Source organism: Myotis myotis, unplaced genomic scaffold, assembly GCF_014108235.1.
Source record: "Myotis myotis isolate mMyoMyo1 unplaced genomic scaffold, mMyoMyo1.p scaffold_m19_p_2, whole genome shotgun sequence".
Taxonomy (NCBI): Eukaryota; Metazoa; Chordata; class Mammalia; order Chiroptera; family Vespertilionidae; genus Myotis; species Myotis myotis.
Genome location: NW_023416324.1, coordinates 45,235,899 through 45,262,078, shown reverse-complemented (window position 1 = coordinate 45,262,078; position 26,180 = coordinate 45,235,899). Strand labels below are relative to the sequence as shown.

The following is a 26,180-nucleotide window of genomic DNA, read 5'->3' as shown; positions in this document are numbered from 1 at the left end:
ACGGGTCGTTGTTTGCGACCTGCCTCCCAATAATATCCTTCAGAGCCCATTCCATTGTCCTCAAAGGCCAAGGTGACTGCTGTCCCCTCAAAGAAATCACCTTTGTTTACTTTTTCTCAACTGATCAGTGTAGGAGGGATGCTAAGCCTTGCTATTCAGACAATAGTAGGTGTATGCCTAGCAGACGGTCTGTTAATGAAAGCATGGGAAAAAATCTGTTCTAACTGAGCATTTCCTTGTTTACATGTGAAATACTGTATGATGGGAGCAGCCGAATGAGCCAAACAGATACAGTGCCCTGCAAAGGAATCAACACTTGGCTGGCGGCAGGGCCCTCCTTTCCACGGAGACACAGGTCATGATTGAAATTCCACACAGAGCTGCTTCCAAATTCTTACTCCCAATGAACCTGCCTTAGAAGAATTTACCGAATGTCAATCACTTGGTATATAATGAGCACCAGTGAGCAGCATAAGGTTGAGCAAGGAAATCTGTCTCCCATAATTTTAAGGTATCATTACAGGTACTCGTCAAAATATGGTCTTTCTTGGTCACAAGGGAAAAACAGCTATTTGTATAATGAAGGGATTAAAACAGTTTAATGTGTTTGACTTGCCTCTCCACCCAACATTTCACTGACATTTGTAGTTTAAATACTGAAACTTCAAAAGCAGGAAATGTACAGCACCCTAAATATATTTACAGTGATACTGACATTTTATAGCATTCCTGGAAAATCAATTTTCAAAATGCCTTTTTATTTTTCAGGAGGCAATGGGAGGACAAAATAAAAACAACAGACTCCTATATGGTTCTAGAGCAGTGATGGCGAACCTTTTGAGCTCGGCGTGTCAGCATTTTGAAAAACCCTAACTTAACTCTGGTGCCGTGTCACATATAGAAATTTTTTGATATTTGCAACCATAGTAAATCAAAGACTTGTATTTTTGATATTTATTTTATATATTTAAATGCCATTTAACAAAGAAAAATCAACCAAAAAAATGAGTTCGCGTGTCACCTCTGACACGCGTGTCATAGGTTCGCCATCACTGTTCTAGAGTTCGACTGCAATACAAGAGGAAATAAATGTGATGTCTTGACACTTTTCTCCCTTCACTGAGAACGCTCCCTTCTTTCAGAAAACACTCTCTGGTAATGATTAATTGTCAGGCTCCTATTGCTATTTCTTTGATTGGGGTAAGCCTGGCATTTCTACAAACTGCTCTAGTGAATCTAACATCCTTCTTTTTCTTCTTCACAAGCATCATCCTGGCTGCCAAGAACAGGGTAAGAGCTTTTCATGACTCAACCATGACAGCCTTGTGAGGTGTTATTATCCCCATTTTACAGATGGCAGAGGGAAGCCCAGGGAATCCGAGAGGACACGGCTAACGAAGACACTCAAGCCCTGGCCGGTTTGGCTCAGTGGCCAGAGCAACAGCCTTCGGACTAAAGGGTCCCGAGTTCAATTCTGATCAAGGGCACAAGCCTGGGTTGTGGGCTCGATCCCCTGTAGGGAGCGTGCAGGAGGCAGCTGGTCCATGATTCTCTCTCATCATTGATGTTTTTATCTTTCTCTCTTCCTCTCCCTTCCTCTCTCTGTAATCAATTAAAACATTTTTAAAAAAGACAATCAAACCTCAGCTTGCTTCACTTCAAAGGCCACACTTTTGCCATTAACCTATTTAAATTTTCAAAATACCCTTGCCATGTTCAAGAAATGACTAAGAACTAATGAAAATATTACCTGGATGAATGAATTGTATGGCTAATAGTCACCACGTAGCCAGCTCCTCCAACATCTAAGTAAGGGCCAGTCAAGGAAATCAACCCTGGATTAGCTACTGCATGGAGATACCTAGTAGAGACCAAAGAAAGTTACATCACTTTAGGATATGAACAACTCTGTGAATTCCAAAGAAAAGGGAGCTGGTAACTCAAAAAAATATTAATGGGGGACTGGGTGAAAAAAGTGAAGGGATTGAGAAGTGCAGATTGGTAGTTAAAAAATAGTCATGGGGATGCAAAGTATAGCACAGGAAATATAGTCACTGACATTGTAATAACTGTGTATGGTGCCAGGTGGGCACTGGAAATATCAGGGAGAATGCTTTGTAAAGTACATGATTGTCCAACCACTACAATGTACAACTGAAGCTAATATAAAATAATACTGAATACAACTGTAATTGAAAAAAAGTTTAAAATGGTAAAAGTATTTACTATAAATAGTGCCTATGTTACAATAAAATTCAAAAGGGTTCATATCTTTTATGTCTGACCATAGTAGCATCAATACAAGAGGTCAAGAAAATCTAAAATTTTCCTTTAAAAAAGATACGAAACTCAGGATATGTCTGAGCTTTTAACAAGACCTATAGTCTAGATCAGTGGCACCCAACCTTCTTTTTGGCCATGCCCCACCTAAGCATCTCTAAAATCCTGCTGCCCCGCATGACATATAATTCTTATTCTTCAAAAAGCGAACTCCTGTTCATGTGGAAGAAGTCTAACCATTAACTTGATCTAAACAAGCTTCCAAAGAACGTGGCATCCATGAAAGAGAAAAATAAAAGAACGACAGCTGAAGTACCGAGGAAGAAATCACTAAGAGATTGTTAAATAATAATAATAATATGAAGTGATATGAAAAAATAGCAAATAGTTTCAAAACATATAATAGAGAACTGAAATGCATAAATATGTCATAATATATATTTATATGCTGTTTATGAGGCCCCTAGAACCATAACAAATGCAAAAAATTCACTGTTAATACCTCTGGAATTGCCCCTCTTAAAAGTCAAATTGCCTCTCTGTGGGGCGGGTGCCCCACCTTGGGAACCACTGGTCTATATATTTTAGAGGCTAAAATAAAAATAAATTAATGAATGAAGTAGAAACAAATACAATTGGGCACGTAAAAATGCATCCTGGATTGGGAAGGGTGGGGAAACAGGCAGTAAAACAAGAGCCGACTCATGAGTGACTTAGTTACCAAGCAGCACAAGACTAGAAATCTTGTCTTTATGCCCAAATTGCTCCCCTGCTATACCATCTGACTAGCATTTGTTTTTGAAAATCAGAGAAAAAGAAAGCACAGAAGTAAAAAAAAAGTTTTTGAATTCACACTTGTTTATTTTCCATAGGTCACACCTGAGCTGTAATAGGATGCCATAAACATGCGCAGTGACATTAAGTATGCCCACTATAGACACACTGCACACAAGGTAGAATCCAACGAACTAGGAATGGAAATGGCTGAGCATAAAGCATTTCAGTCTCAAAATTTCAATGAAGAGATGAAAACACTGAACACAGAGGAAACCCACAAAGCTGTTGCTAGTACATTAAAAACAACAACACACTATGCAAAAACATGTTTTCACTGCCATGAAAGCACCTTCTTTGGTGTGACCGCCTGAAGTTGCTTTATAGTATGTACTTATCATGTCTCTCCAGGGTTTGGGGGGGAACCTTTGATAATGGAAGCCCCGAAAACTCACCATTGTCTCCTAGTGGGATCAAAGGCTTTGTCCATGAGGGAACCAGGATAAATTCTGAGGACGCCATTGGGTGTTGCTATGTAACGGCGGACAATGTAAGTGTTCAGGCTACTCATTTCCATTTGTGTCATCCATTCATCTGTGACGTGGCTGGTAGCCATTACTTCATTTCTGACAGAGAACTGGGAGACAAAGGAAGACATAGCGGGGATCCTTTAAGATGCACATGAAAGGAGAGGGGACCGCTGGCAGCGCTGCCCAGCGCTCTCTGGCAGGGAAGCCAAGCCCAATTACTTCTTCCAAGTCTTGCCCCAGCAGATGGGCACAGCCACACTTGGGGGAAACAAAAGCTTACTGAAATGCAGTCCGTGGATGTGGGAATGGGATTTACTCCATTGTTCATTTTAGCGAGGCTTTCTGCGTTTAAGGGGACAGATCCTACAGAAGCATCACACACACAATCACACACACACACACACACACACACACACGGCAGCTAAATCTCTGCTCCTTAAACGTCATCATAGTGATCTCAACAGACAGTAGGGGCACTTTTCTTCTCTCTCCTGGGAAAAACAGGCCTGGGAAAGTGTCACTGGTCTCTAACTCTCACACCCTCCCTCCCCCCTAGAAAACCCTCGTGCATTCTAAGGCCTGAAAGGGCTTGTTCATCTGGCTCCCGGGCTTCTTCATCCATCAGAAGGGGCATCACCGACCAACCTCCCCCGGCCACATGCTGTCTTTCTGGCTCTCCAGCCAAGAGGCACAGATCCAGGCCTGGGCTTCCCACGTCCAAGGCTCACAGTCAGCAGGTCCTCCAGGCCTGGGCACAGGGCGCCCGGGATGGGGCCCCAGGCCAGCACTCACTTTGAGCCCCGGGTTGGCAATGAGGCGGGTGTTGTCACTGAGGTAGGCTGTGTAGTGCTCCACCATGCGCTTTGTCTCGGGCTGGCTGAGGTGCTCGTAGGGGGAGGAAAAGCTGCCAGCAGACAGCATGACGGTTGGACTCTCTGAAAGACAGCAGACAAACAGGCCTGAGAACACCAGGCCTTCTTCTCAGGCCCCCACAGAAGCGCCCCTAAGGCCCCGCCACCCTGTCTGCCGTGGGGGCTTAGAGTCTCCCAGAGGAAAGCAAAGAACTCGACGTGGGGCTACAATCATGAGCGAACCAGAGGAGATACACATACAAATATATGCAAGTGCTGATGTGGCCAATGTGCAAAATGCCTGAGGGCTACACATACGTATGAGGATCGAGGAGGCAGCACAGGACACGGAGCCAGGCTGGGTTGAACCTGGGCTCCACCGTTTGCCGGCTGCGTGATGTTGGGCAAAAGTTGTACTGTACGTGGTGTTTTTATCATCTGCAAAGGGCGGCGAGGGGTGGGGAGGTGGGTGAAATAACTGCACCAACCTTACAGAGCTATGGTGAGAATTATATCAGCTAATATACTATGTAAAGCAAATGAGTTAAATCTAAAGCACGCAGATCGGTGCCCGGCACACGGCAAGTGCTCTCAGTGCTCACTATTAGTGTTCACCCTGGTATTAGTATCTAGGAAGAGAAATGGCATATTGGAGTCAATGCAAAAATAAAATAAAGTAAGATCCTCACAGACGGGTACAGCCAAACTCGGCATAAACGAAAGCCTGTAGAAAGGTAGTAGTTACCTAGACACATGTCATTGTTGATCCTATCTAAGTGGAAAAGCCCTGCTCTCTATTAAGACAGAAATGCTCAGTGAATTACACGATAAATCATGAACACTTCATTTTCGGCTTTGACATTTTTCATTGTTCTTTCTTATTTTTAAAAGCTTTAGAATCCTGTGCCCTATCTCATTTAAATCTATGGGTCACTTTCTATTCCTTTTGTTAGTTCTCAGTCATGGTGTCCTGTTCCCTTGTGGCCTAGTTATTTCTGACGGTGCTGGACGTTAGACAAATTAGTAAGAATAGTTGAGGCCTAACAGGACGGGAATACCTTCCTCCAGAGAGCAATGTTGTGTGATTCTGCCAGGTGCCCCTCCCCTCGCCCTCCAGAGGGGGCAGGTAGTAAGGTCAAAACACATCCCAATAAGGAGACTGGATACTAGCCTAAGTGATGCATGGTGGGACTTTGGTATTCAACTAGTCCACGACTAGTTAATGCCTGAGATTCCTTAGACCATGCAGATGACAGGAATCCCAAGTCAAGGGTTGATTTAGTTTCAATTCATCCTTACCCTCAAGATGAAGTCTGATAAGACCTCTGCTAAAAGCATGTATATGGAAGAGGAGGGGCGTTATTTATTAGTCTCCACCTTCTGGAGACCTGGGATTTGATTTCTGCCTCTCCCCTCAGCCATAAGCAGCTACTTAATGCACAGTTTAATTTCACAGTTGTTTCTTCTGGATTGGTGAATATGTTCACTGCAAAAGTGGCTTTAAGGTGTTCACTTTCTTCTCTGAGTTCTTAGAGTTTCCTATACGTTGACCCAGGACCTAACTATCATGTCAGTTCTTTGATGCTTTTCAAGAAGAATTTCTTAAAAAGGGTTTCCATCCAGGAGTTTTGTTGTCCTCAGAAGGATGGGTCAGGGTTAAGTAGTTCACCATTCCCAGAGAGGGTGCTTCTAGGAATGCTGTCTCACCTTATTCTCATGCTACCAGCAGGGGGTAGCCTGGGAGATTATTATTCTATTCATATCTAAGAGGCTTAAACAGGGTAGGCTGCCTAGCAGTGTGCTGTGTTCATGGGCCTTCGTGTAGGAACGTGCCAGAGAAAGAGGACTGTCTCTGAACTCAGAGAGCTTAGGACCCAGTAAGAGACAAGGAATTTTAAAAAGGAGAAAGAAAACAACAACATAAGAATCATGCAATAATATAAAAAATGTTAAAAGGTAACATAGTATTTCAGAGACAAAAGAGTAGGGTCAGAGGTAAGAGGAGGAGAGGCACCTTGGGGATGGACCTTTCTTGTAGTGACAGAGACTTGCATTTTAGGAAAGCTCGCTGCAGTAAGAGGGACTGAGGGAGAGAGAACCAAGCACGAGAGAGGACACAAGGCTTTATGTCTAGAAGGTACCCATATACTTGTATACATACATGTATATTTAACCACAATGGTTTATATACACTGAAAAGTTCTTTACTTCTTTGTGTACCAGGAAAGACAATGTCCCTCCGTCAGCTCTCCCGAGGGAGCTCTGATACATATTGGACACATTGCCTCAAAATCTCCTCATCAATAGAATTAGATGGAAACCGCTTCTTTGCCATTCCCTTTTTATTATAATTATTTTGTGTCACTTTCATTACCAAGTGATACTAAACTGCTCTCGAGGCCCCTCCACATTGTCCTGGGGTGAGAGGGGGTTCTACTGCCAAGGAGAAGTCGGGTGGTGAGAATGTCTAGTGAAAATCAGCCACTGGCCTGAGGTCTGTCTGTGTGACGTAGGATCAGTCCATTCATCTCATGCAAAGTATGTGAGCTGATAAACTACATTTCTGACTATCTCTACTGGGCAGCACTAGGCAACTGAAATACAATGCAATCCCAAATCTAATTCAAAATTTTCCAGTAGTCTCATTAAAAAAAGTAAAAGCAAACAGGTTAAATTAATTTTATCAGTATATTTTATGGAATCCAATCTATCCAAAACATTATCACTTTAACATGTAATCAATATAAAAAGTTAAATATTTTACACTTACAGTGAATCCCAAGTTGGACTAGTCACATGTCCAGTGCTCAGTAGCCACACGAGGCTAGTGGCTACCATACCAGACAGTGCAGCTATGAGGGTTATTCCAAAGCACGTGAACAGTCTAGGCTAGAGCTTTTCTCTCATCTAGAAAAACTGCTGCACGTCACCATCTCAAATCTCAGAATAGTGACCTCATATTCACCAGCAGTCATGCTTACCTTGCCCCCACAGCACTTAAGAGAATCACGCACACCCTAGCACTTCAGTAAGCATTTCTTAAAAATGTGAATTAAAGGGCATACATACTCCGCTGCATGAAAACCAAAGACAAAACCTAAATTCAACAAACCCATGTCAACTCAAACCTTTTCTGATGGACACCTCTGGCCCTTTCCCAGAGTCTACGCTGCTGGACCGTGTCCTGGGAGAGACTGCTTGGCTGCCCTGCTCCCCTGATCTCCTATCCAGACAGAAACTCCATAGGACAAAGTTTAAACAAGGAACCCAAACACAAGCGCTCTCCCATGTAACCTTCAGCCTGGTGGCTTCTATCCTTCATCCTCTTCCCACCTGTGCGCCCTCTACTCAGTGGGATGACGGTCCAATGATTCTTAGTCATGAATTTTAAACCCTAAGTATTTCAACAGTGGAAAAGAGAAGTTTACAGTACTGTGAGCACACTGTGTTGTATCAATAGTACACACTACAAATGCCCAGCATGGGCCTGGCACATGGCAGCGTGCGATACAGGAGGTGGCATCATGGCCTGGGAGGAACATGAGTCACATCACAGCCTTGCTGCTTTCTGTGCTACCTTGGGAACAGTCCGTGTTTCCAATAAACCCGATGCCCTCATCTATAATAGGTCAACTCAGATGATGAATGTCCAATACCTGGCACATACAAGTATGAATTCCCTTTGGCTTTCTTTGCCTATTTCCTAAGCTCTTTGGAAGACAGGGGCCTGTGGCAGACACAGATATGCGATATAGATATATAGGGATTCCTTTTACTATTTCTCCACCTCCTGCCCTCTATCCCCCCAAGTCCCCACATATGATTTTAGCAGGCCATCTCTGCAACTCTCTTGGGTGGACTGTCTCTGGGCCACTAACAGCCCTTTGCTGGCACTGGCAGAAAGCTGACAGTGACTATGGAATAGGGAAGTGCAGCACCTTTCTTGAGTCTGGGCAAACCCTACAGTATAATTTATACTCCAAAGCCCCCTTACAGGATCAGGGTTAGGCTGAGGCTGGGAGCTTACCTAAAATTAAACTCTTGCCTGCTCTCTCCTCCTTCCCTATCCTGTTCCCCTCACTTGGTCACTGGTTTCCTCCGAGAACCCACCAGTAATAAATCATCCACACACGCAGCCTCATCTCAGTGTCTGCTGGAGAACTCCATCCAAGGCCAGGCCTCAAAATGTTTTCAGGTCTGTATCCCGAAACTGGCACTGCAGGCCTGCACATTTTTAAAAAATTCAAACTGATATGTATAGTGAACTGTTACGAGTAAGACCACAGAGGACGCTGAGCAGTGCAAGGCTTTACCTAGAGTGGCCAGCTGTTTGAAGTGGAGGCACGCACTGGGCTGGCCCAGGAGGTCGAGCCGGTGGTACAGCAGCTTGCTGCTGGGCACGGTGTTGAGGTTCTTCAGTTGTCTGACAGGTATTTCTGGTTGTATCACCACAATACAGAGAATAAAGGAAGTGTCTTGTACCTGAAAAAAATTGATAGAGAATTTCTAATACAGAAAATGAAGGTCCCTGCGAATTCCGCTCTGTCTTCTATCCCACATGGAAAAGTATTTGATGAGGGGATGAAAGACATGAAGATGGGGTGATAGACACTATCTCTGGCAAAAGATTACATTTTATGTTTCCTACTTTCCTTTCTTACAGAAAGAAATGAATGTATGGGACAGGAAATCACAGAGCTAATGAAGGGATTAGAAACTCGAACATGAGTCCCTTTGACACAGCGACCCCGGCCCTCCTTTGCTTATTTAAGCAGGAACATGGCATGAGAACACGACTGTTATGGGGTTTGAGATGCATTAAAAAATACATAGTTGCTTTTGCAATGAGTATTTTTATTTTTATAAAATATATTTTTATTGATTTCCGAGAGGAAGGGAGAAGGAGAAATAGAAACATCAATGATGAGAGAGAATCATCAATCGGCTGTCTCCTGCACACCCCACACTGGGGATCGAGCCCACAACCTGGGCATGTGTCCTGACAGGGGATCGAACTGTGAACTCCTGGTTCATAGGTCGACGCTCAACCACTGAGACACGCTGGCTGGGCACAATGAGTGTTTTTAGAGCTGCCTATTTTAAAAGCAAATTATGACTCCACATACACAGCCCATACCAAATCTGGTTTATTCATTATATTCTCCACTTTCTCTTTGTTTAGTTGGAGATGACCAGGATCTCCCACTCATGACAAGTACACATCCTGTGACTCCCTCACAAAGCCGCCTGACCTGCCACTCCAGCCCAGGGGAAGCAATGTGCTGTAGCTTAGCCTAAACTATTACGCGCACACATCAGAGCCCTTCCAAACGCACTTTGCTCCTAGAAATGAATGCTCGCCTAAAATTTACTGGGAAAACTGTCCACCAAAGTAGCAAAGGCAAGTCGAGCTATTTAGTCCTTGCTCCTTAACTTAAAAACAGCAGAGAGCCAGACTACTTAAGTCTATTACATCAGGAGATGGATGGAATCTATCTAAAAGGTAGCTTGCAAATAAGTGAAAAGAGTGATAACCAGCTAAGTCAGAAATAACGCAGCTCAGAGGGTTTACTTAATGACCGCGGAGAAAATGCTAACGAGGCAGGTTAGCATTAAGTGTAATTTAGGGTTTGTGAGGATGGTGGCAGAATCTTTTTAAACACAGGAGAAATCTGCATCTCCCTGGTATTGCTTTCAAGTACCCCTGCCAAGGATGTTCAATTAGATTCTCAAACTGAATCCTTTTCCTCCACCCACAAAATTGGAAAATGACAGGGTGTTCTGAAGGGGCATTCACGCCTTCCCCTTTCCCTTTTCACTGAGTCATCCTTTGAGTTTGTTTCCTGGGTTGTGTGTTCCAAGGAACCAAAAGATAAATACTTGGCTGACGGGCCAGAATATCATTTTATAATTGTGTCTATTCTGGAAGAGAAAAATAAGAAGTTACCCAAGTCTTGGACCTATTGGGATTATCACTTCATAAGGTATATACATGTCGAATCACCATGTTGTTACACCTAAAACTAATATAATGTTGTATATCAACAGTAATTAAACAATTAGAAAATATTAAAGACAAAGTTATCCCAGAATGCTTTATAACTATTTATGTTTATAAATAGTTCTTAACTAGAAAGGAAAACAGATTTCAACACAGGCCTTTCTATTGTGTTCTCATCAGGACTATGATGCACCCAGAGAGGCTCCCCATGACTGGGAGTGGTTTTCTCACTGACTGCCCATGGGATTCATGTTTTGAAGGGAAGCAAGGCTGTGCAGTGCAGGAACACTGTGATACCGTCTTATAGTCCGTACTTCCTTCCATCCCTCACAGCATGCAGCCTCCTCAAATGCTTGAAGATGGACTTGGGTTCCACAGTGACAGAGTCGTAATCTCTTAACACTCCTAACATAATCCCTCATGTTCCATTTAAATTAATTCCATGAAATAATCCATCCATATCTGTCCGCTACATGTATGGATGCTAAGCAATTTAACCAATTAGTCTCAGCATGAGCTAAGTCTATTTGGATTATATTTAGTAGAGGAATTCATGTTATTCCTGAGGACATGATGAGCACCTTCTCCCTAAAGTAACTCAAATGTAACTCAAAAAAAATATTTACTCTTCCTGCTGGGTAACCAGGCCAGTCTTTTAAACTCCAATCTCATTATTTATTATTACCGCTTTCATTTTTCACTTAATAGTGATGTTCTTGACAATTTCAGAACTCTGAGAACTATCTGAAGTGATTTCATGATTACACCTATTTGGCAGAGCAGAATGGCCAGAATTTACCAGTAACACTGAAAAAATAACAACATCTATCTTAAGAAGATAATACTTTTTTTAAAAAAATGTTAACACTGGGTTTATTTACTCTACAAAGAAGGTTTTAAAGAATGCCTACGTTTCCTTCTTTCTCTTTCAATGCCAACACATATAAAGGTAGATATTTTCCAGGATATAACTGAGTTGCTTTCATTCAGGTTGCACTGCAGGTAACCAATCTCCAATTTCAAATATAAAAGTATTTTTCAATGAAGTATTCTGGTGCCTGGCTCACCTTTTCTGATGTGAAAATTAAACAATTCATCTTTATTTAAAAACTCAATTAATACAAAAAATAAGGGCAGATGGTCCAATCGTTCTCAAAAAAAAAAATTCCTGAAGATGAGCTGACTCCGAATTTCAAATCTGTACTATCCTATATAATAAAAGCCTAATATGCTAAGTGTCTGGTCGTCTGTTCAACCAATCAAAGCATATATGCCAATTATATGCTAAGGCTGCTCAACTGCTCACTATGACATGCACTGACCATTTGGGGGAAGACAGTAAACCGGTCGCTATGACGTGCACTGACCACCAGGGGGCAGAAACTTGACTGGTAGGTTAGCTTGCTGCTGGGGTCCAGCGGATCGAGACTGAGTGAGACACCCTGGAACTCTCCCATGGTCCCTCCCCAGCAGGCCAACCTCCCGGGTCCCTCCCCAGCAGGCCAACCTCCCGAGTCCCTCCCCGCCCTGATCATGTACTGGTGGGGTCCCTCGGCCTGGCCTGTGCCCTCTTGCAATCCGGGACCCTTCAGGGGATGTCGGAGAGCCAGTTTTGGCCAGATCCCGCAGGCCAGGTCGAGGGACCCCACTGGTGCACGAATTCATGCACCAGGCCTCTAGTCAAACAATAAAATACCAGTAGGATTAGGCTTGTAAATGTACGTTTTTCAAAAAGTTTCATTTAGTATTTTGTTGCCTTTTGTTTCCAATGTAGAAATCACTGCTGCCATTATGATGCTTTAAGAACCAAATGAGAAGGTTAGAGGAGAGTCATGTCTAAACCACAGTGGCTACTCCTAATCCTTGTGATTCCTAAGCCAGACACAGACCTGTCTGAAGCTGTTTAATTGTCTGCATCCACCACTAGGCTGGACGCTCTATGAAGGCAGAGAGAGCATCATTCTTTTTCATTCTTCTTAGCTCATAATAAATGTTCAGTAAGAAGTTTTTAAAGGGATGAATAAATAGCCATTTGGAATCAAAAGGTTAAACACCAGATATGGCCATCCAAAGGAATCCAGGATGACTGCATTTGAGGTTTAGTGATTGAAATTTGATGAGAAAAAAAAATACAAGTCCACTCTTCCTTTGGTCAATTACAATATCAAGGCCCCATAACAGCATGTTATGGTATGCTTCCAAGAGGGAGTTAAGGACAGGAACATAAATCATATGGACAGTGTGTTTTAGATTCAATTACTTTGTGGCGCCTTCTCTGATTGAGGCTGGTAAAAAAAAAAGCTGAAATGGGTACCACACGTTATGGCTAATGTGTCAACGCACTTGTGATGAATGTGAATTATCCAAATTCTAATATGAAAGTTCCTTTCCCTTGGAATATGTTAGCAGAGGGCATTTATGTTTTCATATCTCTTTTTTAAATTCCCAACTTCCACAATTTGAATTTAAAATGATAAAAATTCACTGGATATAACCTAACTGTGCATACATAAGGGACTGTTAAAAAAAACTGTGTCCATTTATATAAATTACATAGCCATTAAACGTGCATGCACACTAACATAGACATGTACACTGATCTATATGCCTGTGTGTGCATAAAAATTTTCTGGAAATTGACCAAAGTGATTATTTACGGGGAATGGGAGGTCAAAGCCAGGAGGGAGGGAAGGGCACAGTTTACTGTCTACTGCATATTCAGTTTGATTCATTTATCATGAATAATAACTGGCTTCATAAATAAAAAAGGGAAAAAAATTATAAAACATCTGGAGTATCTCTTCTTTTTCCAACCACTTTAAAACTGATTGGTAACATGATCCGACCCAAGGTGCCTAGAATTCCTGTACCCATGGCTGCTCAGGCAACGGCGCGTCCTCTCACTCACCATCTTCCAGGCGTAGCTAACGTTGTACGCCTGCTTCCCGGTCTCTCTCAGCTTGTTTATGTGCCAGGACAGGGATGAGTTCACAGGCACTGCGATAATCTGACTGCCCAGAGGGAGGCTGCGTTGGCAAACAGAATGAAATATTTCAGGCCAATGATAAAATTAAGCACTTAATTAAAGGCTGGAAGAAGCTGTGAGTCAATGGCCACCTCCTGAGTTTGAAAAGCAATGAAGCTCATCACTTTTGAAAGAGATAATGTGAGATTTTCAATTTTGTAAAAGTATGCTGTCGGCTCTGCACTAAAAACATTCCTGACTCTCTACCCCTGCACCCCCCCCCCCCAATTCTAATTCTTTCCAGAAATGATGTTGTCTCAGATCACTCAGTTATTACTTTAGAACCAATGAGCACAAAGACCCGTTTCTCTATAGGTTACCATCTGCCAAAATAATGGATCATGGTTGGAAAAAATCCAACCTGTTCTTTATTTTAAGAGAAAATGTTGTGTATGATGGTGCTGTCAAGCTGGAATGGACACCAGGTTGCCAAGATATTTTCTGGCATGTGGGAGAGCTAGGCCTCAACTTTACCTTTCATTTTGCCAGCATTTTTCAACTTGGTACAATGGGAGTATTCTTTTTAAATGAGATAACATATATCTGATTTTACAATTAGAGGCAATGTAAACACAGAATTTGATTTACAAGACATTTCTCCTAAATAACAGTTCTAAGAGACCTTACCTATTATTCAAAGTAAACATATCTTTGGCTATTATTCTTAGGAAAAAAATTACTGAGTATACTTTTGATAACATTAAAATAATTTATATACTTGTTTCATATCCTGTAATAAACACTCGTATTTGACCTCAAAGGATACTATTCTCAGAGAAAATCAGTACTGCAGCCCTCACCTTTTCCTTACCTTAGAATATTTTGCCGAACCAAGTCAAATTTGGGGATATTTTCATAATGAATGATGTCAGTATGAAGAGGGGGTTCTGATAGTAAATATGGCCTGGTAAGAGATGGGTGCATAAGTGTATACCCTGAAATAAGAAAACAAAGACACAGGCTAAGGAAAACATGTTGTAGGAAGTAGTGAATCTAATAAAGTGCCTATCGTAGGTTTGAAATATGGAATAGTCTGGGACGGCTGCCCAACACTCAATTTCTCAGTATGTAACTCACCAGTCCAATAAAAACTGAACTTGTTTTATGTGTTCTTGTATAAAACTCCTGAAGTGTAGAAAGATGTCTTAAATTATCGGACATCTGTTTAATCAAGACTATTTTGGAGGTACTGGTCATTTGGTTTTCATTTTATGAAATGTCCTGATCTATCATATAAACCTTAGTGCTAGTAAACCCAAAGATAACAATATAGACCAAAAAAGTCCAAAGGATCACATTCTGTGTGTCATTCAATCCTCAAGTCTAATTTCCCGACATTACAAATAACTGTTACCTACCCCTCCACACAACAGAGGCACATGTGCATACTGTTTGGATTCATTCTGCCACCTTTACGGTGTTCTACTATAAATAGTAGTCCTAGTTACACTGTGTTTGTAGAAATACTATCATATCTTTCTTGGTTAGGATCAGAATAGCTACGAATTTTTTTTCCAGGTTGCTAAAGGAATCACTCTTTCCCCTGATTAATTTTAGCAGATTACCTTTGTCATCTATGAGAAAAGTATAGGAGGCCAAAGAGTCTTGGTAATACGTCACATCTTCAAGGATGTAAGCCAGGTTCACGTCCACACCTACAATTCCCAGAAGTAGGTTTCCAAAATAACAGGGTTTACTCACTGTCATTATCAAACCTATGGGTTAAAAAAAAAAAAAAAAAAATCCAAAGAATAGCAGACAAGGACAAAGGCGGGACTTGTGCTCTGGTGAATCATAAAGGCTCCTAGCAGCCATCCAAATTCTGCTGGGAAGGAAAGCTCCCTGTGTGACCCGGGAACCAGCCACTGCCTTTCCAGACAGTGTCAGGGAGGGAGAGTACAAGGGAAATCGAGTCTGTTGGGGGTTCAGATATCTCAGTTACACTGAGGCAATGTGTACATTTTCCACTATTTTTCACCTTGAAGGACATGACATTCCAGACCAGTGCAAATCATCAGCGGCACTTAATACATCATTCTACTTCCTGGAGTAAGGAAAATTTAGCTGAACTTGAAAGAGCACTGTGGACAGGGGATCCAAAAATCTGGGTTCTACCCAATTGTGCCCCTTGTGTATCATACATCTCTCATTGGACATAACTTCCCTGCAGCTTGATTTTCACATCTGTTTGAAGGACACAGTAATAAGTGCTGTACTGATTTCTAGGGGTTGTTCGATGAAAAGATATTATGGATAAAGGAAAGCCTGTAAGGTACTATGTTTCACTAAGGCATCTTATCCAAAAACAGACTAATGGGGAGAAAAAAACTTAGAAAGGCACAGAATCTTGTTATCTGACCACTTAGAACTCTGACTAGCTAAAGGAGACACTTAAAGCAGTGGTTCTCAACCTGTGGGTCGCAACCCCTTTGGCGGTTGAATGACCCTTTCACAGGGGTCGCCTAAGACCATCCTGCATATCAGATATTTACATTACGATGCATAACAGTAGCAACATTACCGTTATGAAGTAGCAACGAAAATAATTTTATGGTTGGGTCACAACATGAGGAACTGTATTTAAAGGGCCAGAAGGTTGAGAACCACTGACTTAAAGGAACATATTTCTTGTCACTTGGGCCAGGAATGTGCAAACTTTTCTGTAAAGAACCAGATAGTAAATATTTTAGGCACTGTGGGCGATGTAGTCTCGGTTACATACACTTTCTTTTTCTTAAATCTGAGCTTTAAAAATATAGAAACCATTTTTGACTCACAGGACATACACAAACAATGGAATGCTTACAGAAAGAGAAAAGTGAAAGGGGAGAGAGAGACAGCAGTGAGCCAGTGACTGGCCCTGGGCAGAAGGGAAGCTGTGCTTTACTCCTATCTTTACTCCTGTGGTGGGTAAGTTGTGCCACCTCTCTGAATGCGACTCTTCATGTGTCAGATGGGGAGGTGACACAAAATGATCTCTAGGACCCCAAACAACTCTACAATCCTAAGGCTCTAATTCAAACCCCAAACAAAACGAGGGATAGCTTCTCTCTACCATCCTCTTGTATTGCCCTGTGCTCGATGGCACTTCATACCTTAGCAGCATATATCAGAAAGCCATCCTTTTATGAACACGTGGGAAAGAGCTCTGGATCTTCTTCAAGATTTCTACAAAGAATGGGCTTCCACCCAGAGAACCGTGCATGATGCCCACCCCAAGTATTACTGAGCTGCTGTGATTGTCAAGGCCAGGTACATGCATCACACGGTAGGGGGGAGTGGATACAACACTGCAAAACGTCCTGAAAGTTATGCCCAGCTATAAGGTAAATAACCATTGAGGATGTAGTGTACAGCATGGTGACTAGAGTTAACGATACTGTATTGTATATTTGAAAGTTGCTGAGAGAGATCTTAAGAGTTTTCACTACAAGAAAAAATGTGCAACTATGTGGGATGATGGGTATTAATTGATTTATCTTTATTTTATAGACTTAAACACTTACTGAGGATGGGATGTGTGCCTTACCCACTACTGCCTGAAATAACGCTTGGCTGGCACTCAGTTAATGTTGGTTAAATGAACAAAGGGCCATTTGCCTGTAAGGCTTGACATTTCCCCAGAAGAGAAAGTAACCTTACCTAAAGGTGGGCATTTTTAATGTATACACTTCTATGGGCCCTGCCAGAAATAGGAAGGATAAAAAAAATTTGAATGTAGCAGCAGCTACCACATTTCTTCCTTACATAAAAAACATGTTTACCTAATTCTAGAAAACACACTCTGTATAGGCTTGTTACTTTTTATACACGAGTTTCCTCTGAACATCTGTATTCATGAGAATCCCTGGTTAATGGAACATGAAAATAAAATCTCATGTGGTGATGGTGTCTGGCTCTTCTATCTTTTCTGACAAGGAAGAATAGGGAAAAGGGAAAAGAATAGGCAAGAATATGAAAAGGAAAAGGAAAAGATTGTGCTTCTCCTGAGCACAGGCCATTGGCCAGGCATTATTCTAGATGCTTTACAAATATTAGTGCAATTAATCTTCACAACTGCCTTGAGGGAAATATTATTTTTCCCATTTTACAGACCAAGAAATTTAATCATGACAGTTAAACACTTCACCCAACTTGTGATATTGGGGTGATGATGATAATAATAGTAATACTGACAAAAGTAAAATAACAAATTATGGGTAACTGTGACATTAGAATGATAATGACAATAGCAATAACAACAAAGGTAAAATAAATAAATAAAACAAGAACAGTAATTATTATTGAGAGGAATGCCAGGCACTAATAAATCTCATAATTACAATGACTTCAAAAATTTAGACTCAAAGATAGAGAGCTGTCTTGGCAGCTGCTGGGGGTGGGGGGAGGTGGAGGAGGGTATGATAAATGGAGACTTGACTTGGGGTGATGAACACACAATACAGTGTATAGATGATGTGTTGTGGAATTGTGCACCTGAAACCTGCATAATTTTGTAACCAGTGTCACCCTAATAAATTCAATAAAAAGGGGGGAAAAAAGATACTACATTTTGAACCAGTGACCAAATGGGAATTAACAAGGTTAAATAAGTTACCAAGAACAACACCTCAGCTGTGGAGTGGATTTAAAATCCTCTCTAATGCTAAGCCTGTATTTGTTGCCTACTCCATGCTGCTCTGCCGTTGAGGCTGAATCCTAAGCACTCTGAGCTTTATGTACCACCAGCTCTGCAAAGTTGCTTTTTAGTTCCAAGTCTACCTCTTTTCCCTATCTTTTAGCAGAAGGCTCCTCCAAACTCACCATCTCCCATCTCATCGGAGAAGGGGAGGCTAAAGACAGCTTCATCGATCATCCGGTTGGGAAGGTTGGTATAGAACCTGCCGACTGTGGTCTCCAGGTTACTCAGCTGGTTCAGCACCATCATGCTGCCCTTAATCACGGGCAAGGCTGTCCGGTCCGGCACGCCATACTTTCCTGAGTTCTGTTCAGCCAGATCTCTTAGAAAAGCCAGCTCTTTCAAACCAGTCACCCCATCTGAAACGGAAAGCCAAGGGAAGACAATGTAACACAACATGGTATAAATTCCTACAATAACTCTGCCATTTAGATCTAATAAAGGCTTGGCCGAGGTCTTGTAATACTTCTGCCAAATGAAGACCCCTCTGCCAAAGAGGTCTTTGCAGAGACAATCTGGACTCACAATGGAGATACCGGTTCTTGTTGAGGATCAAAGCCTGATGCATAGCCTTTCCTCAAAGAGTCAAGAGGGCAAAGGGGTTCTTCAAAAGGCAACAATGTAAAACACACGAGTAAATAAAGAAGCTCCACCTAGCAAGGATGTGTTCTCCCCTAAAAATTTAATTATATTCAACTTATTTTTCTGCAGTTAATATTTGAAAGCAAAAGTCATGACTAAGAAGTCTGCATTTAATTTACATTAGATGAAATTGTAAGAGTTTTAAAGGATAGAGGTTTACCATTTCATTTCTTAACCTCCTCGCCTATTAAACACTTGCCAAAGTCTCATGCAACTAAATGAAAGAATTATGGATTGCATTTAGGATGCCTCCAACCCTTGTGCCTTTAAGCTCATTTTAATTACAAATGTTTTCATGCTTGATATTGTTAGGATAATACTGGATTTGATTTATTTAATGTATATTTTTTATGTTTAGATGGTTTTAAAACTTTGTAAAAGATTTAGGCATACCGGGATGTATTGTTCTACAACATCTGTAACCCATAGCACAAAAATAAATTTAATAAAACTTTTAAAAATTCTGGTTTGCTATTGTTGGAACACAGTCAAGAGGATTAGTAACTGATCCCATATGGGTACCACTGTAAACAAATTCAAATGATTTCAATCACTACTGAGATTCTACCAATGAGTTTTAAAAAGGCTTTGCCTCATGTTCTTCAGTCATTTAAAAAAAAAGTGACATTATCATTTTTAAATAAGGAATGTACATAGTTCTAACCTTGGAAGTATATTTCTAGAGTCATAGCAGGATCTAATGGATGTTATTTCTTTCTTAACATATTGTGTTTTAAAAACTTGGCTTTTGCTCCACTCATGTAATGCTTAAGGAAAGTCAGAACCAGATTATTAGTTCCTTTGCTTGACACAAAGTTGAGATGGAGGGGTGGGAGTGGGTAAGTGGTACATTCCAAGTAAAAGATAACACAAAAGATACGCTGATCCCTACTCTCTGACCTTATACCCTTGAGAAGCTCAGAAGCTCCCAGAGGTGAATGATAAAAGCACACAACATAAGGCAATAAATACATTTCCTTTCTTTGTCATCTACTGCTTGGTTCTTTCAAAATGTAAAAGAAAAGCAATAAACAGGAACATCTAATAGCTAAAGAAGAACAGTGTGGGATGCAAGGCTACCAAAGATTGGAAATTTTATATCACTCTATCATGAAATGTTGTTATGTAGGCCTGGCAGTAGGGGAGCAGACTGGTTAAGTATGTTGTATAGTTCTATCATCAACATAGTCATACTGGAAACTACATTTCCCACAATTCCCTTTCCATTTATGCTTCCAGGTTAAAGGTGACCAAAAGTGCAGTGTTGTGAAATTTAAGAGAAGTGAGAGAGGGTGAGAGACAGACACAGAGGGACCGAATGTCCTGGTTTGTCCAGCTCACTCTGATCTGATTCAGTTTCCTTTCCCAGCTGTTGGCTTGCTCACCCAGGGCAAGCCCAGACGCTTCACTTAGAATTCCCAGGGGTAGGAGCCAACGTCCTCCCACAGACTTCTGCACTAGCTTCTAGATATCCCTAAAAGCTCCAACTTGTCCACCCATGCCAGAGCTGGCTACCAAATATTGTCAACTCTTCTTTCTTTAACTCTTCTTTATTTTTCTAGTTTCCCCATAATTTTGTACACTGTAATCCTGAGGATAAAACTGTTACACCCAAATTCTCAGGGCGGTTCTGCTTCCTTACTTGAAGCCTGGCTGGTCGAGGAAGGGGATGTGGCAGTGCCACTGAACAGTGCTCGGAGATGGACAGCGTTCGGAGAAATGGGCAGTGAGCACCAGTGTGTGGCTGGATTAAAGGGAGAAAGAGGAGAGATGGGGATGGTGGGACGGAAGTCACCAGAGGTTTTAAAAAAGGAAACTCTCAGGGCACAGCGGGTGCGTAAGAGTCTCTGGTGGGAAGACTTAGGACCAGTGAAGAGATGGGCGATAGCAACGAAGCTTCTTTTCTCAGTGTCTGCCTGAGCAGCCCTCCAAATCCAATGGAAAAGAGGATGTGATCCCTTCATTTTACGTTTCCTCACTGCTGTATTGTTGCACTGAATTTATCTGCCGGGTGGGTCTGTCTTTCTCACTAGGTTATAAGCTTCCTGAGGACAGGGGCTTTGTGTGATACAGCTCTAAAACCTCAGGGCACGGTTACATTGTAGGCTCAACACATTTTCCTTCCTCTCCTGTCCCCTTTCTTTCTGTTCCTTCCAGTCCCCTCCCTCCTTTCCTTTTCCATCCTTGCCTTTCTCTTAAGTGTGAAAGAAGCTAAACCATATGAAGAAAGAGTGATGGGCACCCAGAGGTAACACCGAAAGATATGTGCCATAGGAAAAACCGGCCATCCCTGCCCGTCTCAGCTGTGCTCAGCACACAAAGAAAATGAAAACCCTGTTCACGTCTGAGAAGCTCACAGTCTTGTGAAAAGTGAAAGGAGAAGGAGACAATAATACGGAGGTGAGCACATCGCCGCAGTGTTAACAGGCAACATGCACAACACACCGGGGAACAGAATACGGACAGAGAGCTGGCCGAACCTGCCTCCGAGCTGTACTGAGACAGGGAATCACACCATCTTTCATTCTCCTTCAGGTGGCTTTGAGGTCCGGTGATTTACCAGGTACTGTGCCAGGAACTTTAAACGCTTCATGTCTTGTTTACTTATTATCCTGGCAAACCCTCTACGCATTTTATTATTTTCATTTTACAGATAAAACTGAGGCCTAAAGAGAAAACATTACTTAGAGCAGCAGTTCTCAACCTGTAGGTCGCGACCCCTTTGGGGGTCGAACGACCCTTTCACAGGGGTTGCCTAAGACCATCGGAAAACACATATATAATTACATATTGTTTTTGTGATTAATCACTATGTTTTAATTATTTTCAATTTGTAACAATGAAATTGGGGGTCACCACAACATTAAAGGGTCGTGGCATTAGGAAGGTTGAGAACCACTGACTTAGAGTAAGCCACGCAGCTAATACATGGAGACTGGAACTCAGAACCTCCAGACCACACACTGTGCGCTCATCCATGTGTGTGGAATCCACAAAACACCTGGGAAAGAATCCTGCTGGCCAAAGCTCAAATTCCGGGACCTCACCTAAGAGGGTCCAAACGGAAACCTGAGGGAGTCTGCATTTTACAAAAACAACTTAAAGTAATCCTTAGCACATTAAAATATGAGAACCGCTGCCCCTCATGCCATGTGGTTCTACATGGAACTCTGGAAGGGCCAGGAAACACTCGAGGCCGTAGGTGGGCAGGGGTGCTGGATCAAGACACGGTCTTTAAAAACAAGAGCCTAGGACAGTGATGGCGAACCTTTTGAGCTCGGCGTGTCAGCATTTTGAAAAACCCTAACTTAACTCTGGTGCCGTGTCACATATAGAAATTTTTTGAATTTGCAACCATAGTAAAACAGAGACTTATATTTTTGATATTTATTTTATGTATTTTAAATGCCATTTAACAAAGAAAAATCAACCAAAAAAATGAGTTCGCGACACGCGTGTCATAGGTTCGCCATCACTGTTCTAGGGCCACCCTGAACAGGGACCAAGGGGCCTGAAGAAGGAGATGCTTGGGGAGGAGAGTGATGACTGACAGGTGGGGAGACAGGACACAGCAGAGAGGCTAGCTAGAAGATTGAGTGCAGTCAGGCTGGGGGACGGGGGAGAGCAGAAGGAAAGAACAGCAAGCTTTTCCTCAGAGGGGCCAACTGACTAAACACTTTCACATAATGTCTGGCTTAACAGCAAAAAAGAAAAAAAAAATCAACCTGAATGAGCACCTTGCAAACGCCAGGCAGTGTCCTGTGTCTACTATGCATTAGGCCTAACGAATCTGCACCACAAGCCTGTCACGGAGATGCTTATGTCTATTCCACAGCTAGGAAAGCCGAGGAGGAGGAGGCAGCAAAGAGGCTTCGGGGGCGATGCTGCAGGGAAGTGTGACAGTCACAGTCCTGCACACCAATCTAGGTCAGTACCTTGACGTCCTGCAGCTTAAAGCAACGAAAGAACAAAAACAAAAAATACTTAGTAACCTCGATGCTGTATCAAAATCCCAGACTATGAGGGAGAACTGAAAACAAGGGAGTCACACAGAACTCTGGGAGACCACATAACTGGAGACGGTTTAGAAACGAGCTGTTGTCTGGAGAGAGAGAGGAGAAAGCACCTTCTCACACACGCCCTGAATACCAACAGCAGCTGCAGAGAGACGGCTGGGAAGGAAGCTGCTCGGTTGCCTCGCTGCTTAAGGCCTCCATCAAAGCACACCGTTGTGGTTCTTTTTTATTTTTTTTTGAAAGCAGCATACATTCAGAGAGAACTTTCATCTGAAAGAAAAATCGTGAAACACTACCTACCGTTCATGAGGGCATAGGTGAGAATCATCACGGAGTTGTTTAGAAAGCTATTTTCTTCATTGATGATACGGAGCGTCGCCTTTTTATCTTCTTCCTTTGATGTGAGGCCAGCCGACAGGTAAATGATGACCATGTCTGTATCTAAACAAAAACATACAAACTGTTACACTGGGTTCTGGCTCAAGGCAGCAGTGCAGTTTCTTTGTCGTTTCCCCTCGGACTGTCCCGCCCCCAGGACCTGCCTGGCCCACCGTTCCTACTCCTTCCCATTTGATGCTGGGCCTTTCATCTCCCTGCCTCTGCTTCGCGTCCATCCTGCACTTTGTGGGCAACGAGGCCTCATTTATCCGCTGTCAGGTGAAGAGAGGCTCCTAATATATTTCCAGATAAAAGCAGATCTCCTTAGAGCGCCCATGGTTGAAAAAATTTAGCCATCCCAAATGGAAAGCTCTTCAGCCTTCTGAAAATGAAGATTCAGAACCCAATTTAATCTTTTCCTCCGTGACTCAGCAGGATATATATCTTTTTTTTTGGGGGGGGGGGAGGGGGCTAGGCTTTAAAAATGGTGGTTCTTTCAAGACCCTTGAGACATATACAGTTCTTTTCCCTACACTAAGTAGCTGCAGAACATGTTTGTTTTGAAAACTCATCAGGAGCCTGGTTTGATTCCCAGTCAGGGTACATGCCTAGGTTTTGGGCTCGATCCCCAGTAGGGGGCATGCAAGAGGCAGCCGATCAATGATTCTCTCTCTTCATGATATTTCTCTCTCTCTGAAATCAATAAAAATATATTTTAAAACACCTATCTCTCTTTCCTTCTCCTTTCCTCTCTGAAATCAATAGTATATATAAACAACAATCAAAAACTGTGTCAGGAGCCAGGCTGCCTGTGTTCAACTTGCAGCTCTGCTACTTCCAAGCTGTGTCTGGGTGATGTAGGCAGATTTCTTAACCTCTGACAGCTACATTTCCTTGTTATGGGGCACGGCTACAGTGTTTTAGCCAGGTTCAAGCCTCGGACTAATGAAAGGACAGAGTCATCTCATGGCCACGTGCAAGTCCCAGCTGGAGGGCAGGGCCCTCCCAGCACAATTACAGCCAACAGCTATGGTTGTAAGCTTGAACCTATGGTCCAAACACGTGGCCCCACGTGCCTTGTGCTAGAGTTCAGGTGCATGTAGTTGAGTAGGGTTGGAGCTCACGAGAACGCTGTAAACAACTTGATCACGCCCCTACTTTGCCTCGTGGCATCTGCTATAAAATAAAGACACGGCTTGTGGGCGCCGGCGCTGTCTCCTCATCAGGGAGCAGTGTCCCACCGAGACCCAGCTTTCATTCTCATGTCTGTCTTTTCTCAGTCCTTTCACCCCCCCACTCAGGATCACCTTTGGCTGTAACACCTTGTCCATAAAATGGGGCTGACACTGCTTACTTTATAGGGTTGCTGAGAGGACTAACAAGTTAATTTGCATAAAAAGTGAGAGCAAAAGAGTTTGATGGCCAATAGAAGGCAAAAGACAAGAGAAACACAAAAAAACAAAACGAAACAAAGCAAAAAACAGGTGTAAAGCAGCACCTGTGACCCTAATGAAAACTACTCTCCATCGAGGGCTAACGGGTAGAGTAACTGAGAAGCCATTGCAGGTCGGTGGGAAGAACTTTTTTCAAGTGGATTTACTCAGAAAGAGTAACCGCAGATTCCCTGCACTAGGATCATGGTGATGGGAGCGGAGGCTGAGCTGTGGCTTTCATGGAGCAGGGGAAGGAAGAGAACTGGGTTGTTATCTTTCCTTTCTAATATGAGATTCTTTGATTTGATTATATATTGTAAGACATCCTATATATGAGTTTATCATTTTATTAAGAAATACATGTTTATACAATATGTTATATGCTTATTTCTTCAGGTCCTTATTGTTGTCATTTAAATGAGGTTGTTCATAGTTACTGTGGCAGGCGAACTCTGCATGGGTTCCCAATGATCCCACCTCCTGATATTAAGATTTTTGAGTAGCAGTGTCCCTTTGACTGTGGGCTGGAGTTAATGGATTTACAGCAGAGGTGGTGAGATGTCAATAGAAAGATTAAGTTAAAGAAGATGGTGGCGTCTACCTTGGGTCCTCTCTCTCAACTCTCGGGGAGTCCAGGTAGCATGTTGAATGAGTCCAATGGAGAGGAATGGGATTGAGGCCCTGAGAATAGAACCCCACCAACACCCATTTGAGTGAACACGGAAGCGAATCCTTCCCAAGTTGAACGCTGAGAGGACAGCAACCCTGGCCGATAGTTTGCAACCTCATGAGACACCTTTAGCCACAGGGACCTGGCTACACTGTGTCCACATTCTGGACCTATACACACTGAGATAATAAATGCTTATTATTTTAAATCACTGACTGTTGGGGTAATTTGTCAACTAGCGACAGATAATGAATACAGTTACTCTTTTTTAAAAAATATATTTTTATTGATTTTTTTACAGAGAGGAAGGGAGAGGAATAGAGAGTTAGAAACATCGATCAGCTGCATCCTGCACGCCCCTTACTGGGGATGTGCCTGCAATCAAGGTACATGCCCTTGACCGGAATCAAACCCGGGACCCTTAGTTTGCAGGCCGACGCTCTATCCACTGAGCCAAACCGGACAGGGCTATAGTTACTCGTTTAAACAAGTATCCTCAGTGTTGAGGATACAATGCTTGAAGTTCCTTCAGTTTGTAAGTTTCCAGTTTAGACTTTGAAAATATCCTTTATTGTGCAGCATGGAATAGATAATTTTATGTTGCATCAGTGTTGTAGACAAATGAACTGATTTCATAAAATCTGACCCAAAGAAGTAAATCCATTCAAAGTTGCTATCTCTTACTTATAACTTAGTATCTAAGCAAGTCTGGGTTTTTTACCTTTTCAGATATTATATGTGTATGCTTCTCTCCTTCAGTCCAATCAATATATTTGACTTCCCCATTACATAAACATGAGTAACTCTTATTGTTAGTTTCCCTTTTTTTAGTTTTCTAAAAACCTTTATTGTTGAAAGTATTACATATATATGTCCTTCCCTGCCCCCCCCCCCCCTTGACC

At 42.3% G+C, this 26,180-nt stretch overlaps 1 protein-coding gene across 6 annotated transcripts in view; it reads right to left on the bottom strand.

Annotated features, from left to right (window-relative positions):
• The window catches only part of CACHD1 (cache domain containing 1), a 221,965-nt gene that overhangs the window by 24,054 nt on the left and 171,731 nt on the right, over positions 1 to 26,180 (bottom strand). For all 6 annotated transcript variants that reach the window (XM_036347577.1, XM_036347578.1, XM_036347581.1 and 3 more), the window contains 9 exons: positions 23,098 to 23,238; positions 18,265 to 18,498; positions 15,027 to 15,176; positions 14,273 to 14,396; positions 13,345 to 13,462; positions 8,749 to 8,917; positions 4,377 to 4,519; positions 3,510 to 3,691; positions 1,751 to 1,861 (listed from right to left, as the gene is read on the bottom strand). In XM_036347577.1, coding sequence (XP_036203470.1) covers positions 1,751 to 1,861; positions 3,510 to 3,691; positions 4,377 to 4,519; positions 8,749 to 8,917; positions 13,345 to 13,462; positions 14,273 to 14,396; positions 15,027 to 15,176; positions 18,265 to 18,498; positions 23,098 to 23,238 — 1,372 coding nt within the window. The remainder of the gene's footprint in view (positions 1 to 1,750; positions 1,862 to 3,509; positions 3,692 to 4,376; positions 4,520 to 8,748; positions 8,918 to 13,344; positions 13,463 to 14,272; positions 14,397 to 15,026; positions 15,177 to 18,264; positions 18,499 to 23,097; positions 23,239 to 26,180) is intronic.